This window comes from Ictidomys tridecemlineatus, chromosome 2, assembly GCF_052094955.1.
Source record: "Ictidomys tridecemlineatus isolate mIctTri1 chromosome 2, mIctTri1.hap1, whole genome shotgun sequence".
NCBI lineage: Eukaryota > Metazoa > Chordata > Mammalia > Rodentia > Sciuridae > Ictidomys > Ictidomys tridecemlineatus.
In genome coordinates this window covers 207,130,291-207,139,154 of record NC_135478.1, presented here as the reverse complement: position 1 = coordinate 207,139,154, position 8,864 = coordinate 207,130,291, and the positions used below count along the sequence as shown (strand labels likewise).

At 44.2% G+C, this 8,864-nt stretch overlaps 1 protein-coding gene across 1 annotated transcript; it reads right to left on the bottom strand.

The window, feature by feature from the left end:
* Positions 1-1,153: 1,153 nt before the first annotated feature.
* Smkr1 (small lysine rich protein 1) lies at positions 1,154-8,344 on the bottom strand. The gene is made up of 3 exons (XM_040290868.2): positions 8,201-8,344; positions 4,744-5,034; positions 1,154-1,660 (listed from the first exon to the last, which is right to left on the bottom strand). Exons 1-3 carry the CDS (start codon positions 8,342-8,344, stop codon positions 1,463-1,465), a joined length of 633 nt encoding a protein of 210 aa, XP_040146802.2. The 3' UTR covers positions 1,154-1,462.
* Between the last annotated feature and the right edge of the window lie 520 nt (positions 8,345-8,864).

The window sequence follows — 8,864 nt, the reverse complement described above, 5'->3', positions numbered from 1 at the left end:
GTGCTCAATCAGCTTTAAGGTTAAAAGTGTGAAGGGAGCCAATGTAGGTGTCAGAGTGGTGGGATCAGAGGAAGCAGTGAGTTGGGACAGGAAGGCAGAACAAGAGGCAGGGACGAAATGCTGACTCAGAGATGATATTTAAACTTAAAAGGGCACTGAGGCCTTTGGGGGCAAGGAGAAAAAATGCAGTTCTTTCTCTTTCTTGTGTGTGTGTGTGTGTGTGTGTGTGTGTGTGTGTGTGTATGGGATTGAACTCAGAGCCCCACACATAGCAGACAAGTGTTCTACCAGAGCTACAGCCCTTTTCATTTTTTATTATTTGGGTCCCCCCCCACCAACTTCTGAAAATCCAAAGTGGCTAACCATGCCTACCTTACCTGAGAAAGTAAAGGTAGCTCTTCATCATTATTTCATTTATTATGATGATGATGATGATGATGATGATGACACAGTCTCACTAAGTTGCCAAGTCTAGCCTTGAACTTGCAATCCTCCTATCACAGTCTCTGGCATGCAACACAGTACTCAGCCAGTTTTGTCTATTAAAGTCTCCTCACAAGGCTGAGGAGATCTTGGAAAGTCAGCCAAATAATAATGGCTAGTTTCCAGTCACCAGTTCATGACTCAGGGTCATTTAAGTTTAAAGGTGGCAGAAGGTGTGAAGAAATCTAAGGGTGCAGGAGAAGTGGAGACAAGTCAGATGACACAAAAGAGGAAAGGCCTGAGTCCACAATTCATTCCTTCTCTCTGTACCCAACCCACTACACATTGTCAGATCCTTTTCATCACAAGCTTACATGCCCAGTAAGGTCAGAGCACTAGTGACAATCTTAATATCCATTTGGCTCTGTGGCTAATTCAAACCAGAATCAGACTACTGAGAAAAAAATTACAGAAATAAAATATTTATTTTCAAAAAAAAAAAAGTGGGGGGTGCAGGAGAGGACTGTGGATGTAGCTCAGTGGTAGAGACCTGCCTAGTATGTGTCGGGCTCTGGGTTCATTCTTAGCACCACTGAAAAAAAATAAAGAAAAAAGAAACAGTGCCCAAGAAAGGGGTGATTATAATGTAAAGCCTGTGCTTTTTTTGCCGTATCTTCTCTAAATAACAGACCCCTTTTAGCAAAAGAAAATAACTCGTGCAAACTGGAACTGCCTTTTGAGAGCAAGGTTTAATTTCTGGCCCAGAATTATGATAATAAATTTTTAAAGGACTATCAATCCCATCACATGGTGTAAGAATTGTTCAAGTTTTTCCCCTTAACTTCTGAAAATCCAAAGTGGCTAACCATGCCTAGCTTAACTGAGGAAGTAAAAGGCATTTCTTCACCATTATTTACCATAGAAAGCACCCTGAGCTTGCATTTCAAGGTGTCTTCAGTAAAGTCTATTTTGCCTGCAGGGTCGCGTTATTTGATTTCTCTTCCCCAAGTTGTTCTCTGAGCGCGGAGAACTCTATCACTTAAGTCTTGTTCTTCCCTTTTTTCCCTTTGGGAGCCCCTGGCCAGCGGAAGCCTCGCAGATGCAGGCAGTCGGCCACGTTGTGTGCGATGTAGTAGAGGTTCAGCATGGCCGCGGGGCTGAGGATGTCCACCTCGGGCTTCTTCTGCTTCTTCCCACGAGACTTTCTGTGGCTTTTTCCTTTCTTCTCTTTACCTGGCTTTTGAAGACAAGGACAAATAGAGTGTGGCAGTTAGTGTCTATAAACTTGAGATGACTTTCAACACTCCCTTGTTGAATTTAAGAAAAAAATCCAAACAACAGAAAATTTTCATGGAATAGGAGATGTCACATGCCAGCTAATGTGACAAATATTTAGTAAGCACCCCCTATTAAAAGAGACCCAACACAATGTGTGACCCTTGTTTGTCTTCTGATTTGAATAGCTGCAAAAAGGCATTTTTTTTTTTAGGAAATAAGAAAAATTTGATAGTATCAGAGGATAATGAATTCTGTTAGAGTTGATAATGGCATTGGGTTACAAAAGAAAACACATGTCTCAGAGATGTACACTGAAATCTGCAAGGATAAAATCAAAGAAGACCTGAGATTTGCCCTACTCTCCAGTAAGGGATAGATGAAGTAAATGTGGCCAAATCTTTAAAATTTCTGAATATGAGAAATGGATACATGGGGATTCATTTTACTATTCTGTTTTTTGTATATAATAATAAATTTTCACAAAAAATTAAATTTAAGGGCTGGGGATGTGGCTCAAGCGGTAGAGCGCTCACCTGGCTTGCGTGCGGCCCGGGTTCAATCCTCAGCACCATGTACCAACAAAGATGTTGTGTCCGCCAAATATTAAAAAATAAATATTAAAAAAATTCTCTCTCTCTCTCCCTCTCTCTTTAAAAAAAATTAAATTTAAAACAATATAATAAGATAATTCAGGGCTGGGGCTGTAGCTCAGTGGCAGAGTGCTTGCCTAGCATGTGTGAGGCACTGGGTTCGATCCTCAGCACCACATAAAAATAAATAAAGATATTTGTGTCCATCTACAACTAAAGAAAATTTTAAAATATATTAACTCATGTATCAGGAACCTATATAATGGACACCTATAAAAACTTACATTGAGGTGTTCTATGTATAGGATGCCAGAAGATCATTTGAGAGAATGAAAAGCCAAGCCACATACTGGAAAAAAAAATTGTAAATCACATATCTGATAAAGGCCTATATCTAGAATAAAGAACTCTAAAGACACAATAGTAAGAAAATACAAATGCCCAATACAAATAGGCAAAAGATTTGAATAGACTCCAAAAAAAAAAAAAAGGAAAATAGGTACATGAAAGGATATGCAACATCATTAAGTTAGTAGACATATACAATTAAAACCAGAAAATAATACTAATAATATTAGAATGGTCCAAGTTAAAAAGACTGACCATACTAAGTGTTGGTGAGGATACGGAGGAAATGGAACTCATACACACTGCCAATGGAAATCTAAAATGACAAAACCACTTTGGAAAACAGTTTGGCAGTTTCTTATTAAGTTAAACACATTCCTATCGTATGACCCAGCCATTTCCTAAGGTATTTATCCAAGAGAATGAAAGTATTTTCAATTTAAAGACTTTACTTGTAACAGCAAAAATCTGGAAACACCCCAAATGTCCATCAGCAGAAAAATGAATAAATAAATTGTGGTACAACCATACAATGGAGCATTAATGAACAGTAAAAAGGAATAACTATGGTAAAGGATCCGAGGTAGTAGAAAATATGTAGAGTTGAAGGGCCCAAAAAACCAAACAATTAATGTGGCCAGTCTACAGGCAACCTGGGGGACCAGCTGAGTCTAGAAAGGTAGGTAGGGCATAGCTTTGTTTGAAGGCTCTGTCAACTAATTTGTTTGACCTTGATTCCAAGGGCCAAAGGAAGTTATTAGCTTAAATGACTGTGTAAACCATTCTGCTTCAGTTCCTTGGGCCCCAAAAGAAAATGGCAGTATTAAACATGTGCGGGTAACTCAGGAATGACTCTCCTAAATCAAGAGATATTTACCTAGTGCCTTTCATTCAAGGAAATGGAAGACCCACAGAGTTATCAAACACATTTTTTCACTACAATCTAATGGGGATAAGGAGTAAGACTTTCCGAGGCAAAACAGGCAAAAAGCACCTTAAGTGAGGTGCAAAGGGCTACATAAGGAGGCACTTTGGGCTGGGTCTTATAAAAAAAAAATTGAAAGAGCAATAGCTTGAGGTGAGTCTGGTTCAGGAGACTTTCAGAAGCACGTGGGTCTACTGTGGGATGTGGGTTTTGTTTTGTTTTGCTTAAGCAGATGACATGGGATGTTATAAGGTCACAGACGTTATAGAAAGAACAGTGAGGGTTAAGGAGGACCAAGGAGCAGGAATGCTTGTGAGGGCTGGCAGTGCAGGTGGTGGGACCAGGGCTGCCTTCTACTTGAGTCAACAGCGCATCCCACAAGGGACTCTGGAGCGGAAGAGCAGCCAAGTGCCTGAGCCAGTCGCTGTTGGCTTGTACTGGCGTTCTTGGGTTCCATACAACTTTGCCGATCTCCCTCTCCTCCCACCCCCCCCCCAAAAAAAATCTTCTGGGTGTGACAATTTTGCAACAGAACCAAGGAACGGCAACCAGACACTTAACAGAAGAAGATCTCAGCCTGATTTTGCTGCTCCCATCCCCCTTAGCAGGCTCAGACCACCCGGGATCACTCTCCCACCATCTTACATCGCCCGTTCAGACCGCTGGGTCAGACACCACCCACCCACGCGGACTGGAGACGATCTCGGCGAAAGCACTCCTCTCAAACGCTGGCGGGCTTAAAGCAAAGGAGCGAGTGCCTGGGAAACTCCTACTTCCACAAGACGGGTATTACCATGGTCATTTCTTTCTCAGCTGAGCGGGTGAGTAAGACGTGTGATTCCCAGTCCCGAAAAGCAGAAGGCAGCCCAAATTCTTCGTCTACCCCGCCTCCTCCTGCCCACTTGCCAGCGAACCGCCGCCCTCTCGGGCCTCGGCGGCGCCTCCCAGGAAGGAACCCGCCAGGCGGCGCGCGGGGACTTGGGGCAGCCCAGCGTGTTCAGGGGACAGCTAGCCACCTAGCCGCCAGCACACCAGGCGCCTACTTGGCCACGCCAGGCACCCACACGCGTTACACCGAGCCGGCAGGATCCCTGCGCGGGGCTCGCGCCCCTCGGGGGCGGGATTCGTGCGCACAACGCCACCAGCGCGCGCCGCGGGGCGGGGCCGCTCAGTGTTTACCCGTTGCCAAGGCACCCGGGCCTGGAGAGCGGCGGTGGAGCCCACCCTGGCTGTTCTGGGATGCGCGCTGGCGCTCGCCGGCGCTGGAGCTTTTTCTTTGCCCGGATGACCGCGCCGTGCTGGCTGAGCCATCACCTCCAACGATGGCGACGGTGGCCACGAACGTCCAGGACACCTGCTTGGTTCTGGGGCGTCTGGGTTGGGGCTGTGAGACCCGGCTGGGCACTTGGCGAAGGGGCGGGCCGCGGGCGGTGTTCGGGCGTGGGCGGTACCAGCCTTGGAGTGGACCGACTAGGGTGAGTGAGAGTTGCGACGCTCTCTGGGCTTACCTTGGAGAAACGTGGTGACCTCTTTTGGAAAATCAGAATAAGGACTTTGAGGGTAGAAGTGAGAACAACGTGGAGGAAATGTTTCTAAGAGTCCGGTACAGGCCCCAAGAGAAAAGGGGGAGCAGAATTCTTGTATTCCTGCTTTCCCTAGTTCCAGAGCCCTGCTGCAAATTTTTAAATTCAGCCGTCTTGAAAGGAGACCTGTGGTTGGGTTTTGCCACTATGGTGTGTTGACTCCGTAAAGGACCGAGAAGAAAATATTCTTTTTGATGAAAATATTCTTCATCCTAATGGTGGTGGTATACACAGGTGCAGGGCTAGCTATATAATTTGCAAGGTTCAGTGCAAAATAAAAATGGAGGGAAGCAGGAAAGGACACTACTAAAGGTACTTAATTATAAAACTTTTTTTCTGTGTCCTCTATCAACTTATCACGCTGGATTAATTTGCTCTTTAATGTTATGTTTCCTTATATACTGGAACACTCCCCTTCTTAGGGGATAACGGATGGATGAGCCCTAAGGGATTGAAGTGTGTGTGTCAGGAATGTGTTTGGTACCATGTTAGGGAAGATGTTCATCAGTCTCTGAATGTGCTGGGGTGCAGCCCTGCCCTGCCCTGAAGTAGGGGTGGGATAGGGTAAAGATTGGGGGTCATGGACGGTGATAAGAAAGAGACTCAGCAAAAGCTAAGGCTCTAAACCCCTCCCCCCAAATGCTTCATTGTCCCATCAGATTGCATTTATAAAACCCAAGTTCAAAGAAAGCTTTGGCACCATGAATTCAGCTTTAAACCCAAAGCAAAAGGCCCTTCTGAAAATAGGACCTAGTGTGAATACTTAGGTTTCATATACCCATGAAGCTGCTTGCACAGGTGTTTACATTTGTCAGATTCATTGAACTATACACATCAAATAGGTGCATTTTATTTTATGTAAATTACACCTTGATAAATTTGATTTTAAAACTTTGGCTTTTAGAAGCTTCATCCTACCATATCTGAAACACTTCTCATAGCATATGTGCATCCCTCTATTTGGATGATGACATCAGTAGCCATGTAGGTACCCAGGCTATGAATTAGTCATCTTTGATCCCTCCCTTTCTCCTTTGATCCTTGCCTAGAGCTCTCTCTTTCTCACTGGCACCTGAGACACCTTCAGTCTTTCTTAGGTCTCTGGATGGTGCTACCTGATCCCAATGCCCAGTCTCAAATCCCTCAATGTACCCTTCACCACTCCTTGTTAGGCCCTGACTCAGGGGAATTTCCTTTTCCCTACTTCCTCTCACTCAGATCACCACCCTCTTCAGACCTGTACAGTCATTTTTCTGGGTTGCTACAGAGGTCTCTTGACCTACCCTGATGCCCCTGCACTACATCCTGATATTCTTTTTTTTTTTTTAAATGTTTACTTTTTAGTTGTAGTTGGACACAATACTTTTATTTATTTATTTTTTATGTGGTATTGAGGATCGAACTCAGAGCCCCAAACATACTAGGTGAGCATTCTACTGCTAAGCCACAACTGCAGCCCCCATCCTGATATTCTAAAGCATAGATTTAACCATGTCTCACTCATTTTCAAAAGTTGTCGATAACTGTTTCCTGATACCTGAGGCTGGATCGTTTATAAAGAAAAATTAGTTAAGAACTCTTCAGCATGGTATCTATGACCTTTCTTAATCTTGCTTCAACCTGCTTTTCTAGCTTTATTCTCACTGGCCCCACAAATGTATATATTTTTCTTTAAAAAATTTTTTTGTAGTTGTAGGTGGACAGAATGACTTTATTTTATTTGTTTATTTTTATGTGGTGTTTATTTGTTTATTTTTATGCTAGGCCAGTGCTCTGCCACTAAGCTACAGCCCCAGCCGCCACATGTTTTGTATTTTGTGGCACTCCTCTGTCTTGGAATTTGTTGTGCTGTCACGTTCCCCAGCCTCTGCATATATGGTCCCCTTTACCTGGAATGCCCTCTCCTCTCTACCCATTGGAAGCCTATTCAGTCTTCAACATCTCTGGGAACTTTTAATAACTAGCAACACATTTTGCCAATTAAACTTGGCCTAGACCTCTGGCAATGCATTATCTATCCATAGTTAGTATGATACTGTCTCCTTCACAATGACAACCTCTTTAGGCTTCTTATTGTATGCCACTGTAGTTAATGATAGAAATGGAAGAACTTTCATGATACAACCTTCATTCTGTGAAACCCATGGCTACTTCATTCTCATTGACCAGTGAGTCTGAGTTAATGGGGTTCCCTTGTATTATAATCTGTTTCCATTGTCATAATGAGATACCTGAAGCTGGATAATTTATTTAAAGAAAAGTTTACCCCTTATATTTACATATCGATAGAAGAAATTTTAAAAAGATTTATTTAGCTCAGCATTTTGGAGGCTGAAAGATCAGGTATCCCATTAATTTGGCCTCTGGTGAGGGCCTAATGGCAGATGGCATCATGGTGGGAGCATATGCAAGAGGGAGAGATCACATGTTAAGACAGGAAGCCAGAGAAGGAGTCAAGGCCTGCTCTTCTGTAATAACCCACTGTTGTGAGAACTAACTCAGGATCTCATGAGTTAATTGCCCTTAATCCCTTCTAAGGGCAATGCCCCCCAATGACCTGTCCAACTTCCACTAAGTCCCACCTCTTAAAGGTCCAGCCACCTCTTAGTATGGCCACACTGGGACCAAGCTTCCCACACATGAATTCTTGGGGGACACACTCAAACCATTCCCAATCAGTCTTCTTCAAGTCTCCCCACTTGTTTCTGGGATATGCATTTTGTTCCCGGCTCAACAGAACTTACTTGGTCATCACATACCTATACCAAAGTCCAGTCCTTCAGCCTCATGTCCTTCTCCCCCAGTGACCCTAAAATGAGAGGTGGAAACATTAATGACTCCCTCTCTGGGAATGACAATCTCTATGGTGAATAATTGCCTCCTTTTGAGCTTGGTTCTCAGCCTCCATTATTCCCTATGCTTAGGACACCTCCCATTCATTCCACTTGCTCACCTCCAAGTCTCCACCATCAATGGTAGCACTACCCTCCGAGTCTCATGCTCTTCATCTTCTCTCACTTATTTCTATCCATCTCAGATGGTAAGTGCATCACCCAGGCCTGGGTGACCTTTGGAAATTCTCTTATACCAGCCTTTCCCTTGGCATCCTCCTCATGTCGGAAGACGTTCATCCTTTCGGCACTGCAAATGATAGTGAACATGAAGGGAGCCTGATGCCAGGCAGTGCTGAGGGCCATTACCAAGTAGGAATGACGCATCGAAATTTCCTTGCCAAGCGTACCCCATGCTGCTTAGAGGACATTTGATGGAACATTGCATGCATGCTTTAATAAGGTGACCTTGCTCAAGGACCAAGGCGGATTTGGGTTTAGAGCTGATCAGGTTTGAGGAAGTAACCGGCTCCTTGAGTTTAAGGCGTTGCCAGTTTAAGATAATGGGTTTTAGGGAAGTTGGAAGTTGAAGATTATTGCTGGGATTAGGGTGTTCCTGCTGCTTGTTCCCATTGAGTTCTCGTGAGATTAAAATGGGATTTGGAGAGAGCCTCGTGGAGTAGGTGGTTGGTGCGGGAGGCGGCAGAACGCGTTTGCCCCTGGACCTGTGTGAGGTGGTGTGAGAGCTGGAATAAAGAATTGCTGTTTGAATCTACAAAGCTGTGTGGTGGCTCGTGATTCTGGTGCCAAGCCGAGACATTGGCCTTGGCATTTTGGTGGCCCGTACGCGGAACGTCTGAAATTTGGAGGTGAGTAAAATCGCTCC

Coding starts and splice junctions, on each gene's coding strand:
- Smkr1 (XM_040290868.2), bottom strand. CDS start 8,344: ATGGCCCTCAGCACTGCCTGGCATCAGGCTCCCTTCATGTTCACTATC. Junction 5,035..8,200: donor CAAAGGTCACCCAGGCCTGG/GTGATGCACTTA, acceptor CACTCACCCTAG/TCGGTCCACTCCAAGGCTGG. Junction 1,661..4,743: donor CCCGGGTGCCTTGGCAACGG/GTAAACACTGAG, acceptor TGTCTTCAAAAG/CCAGGTAAAGAGAAGAAAGG.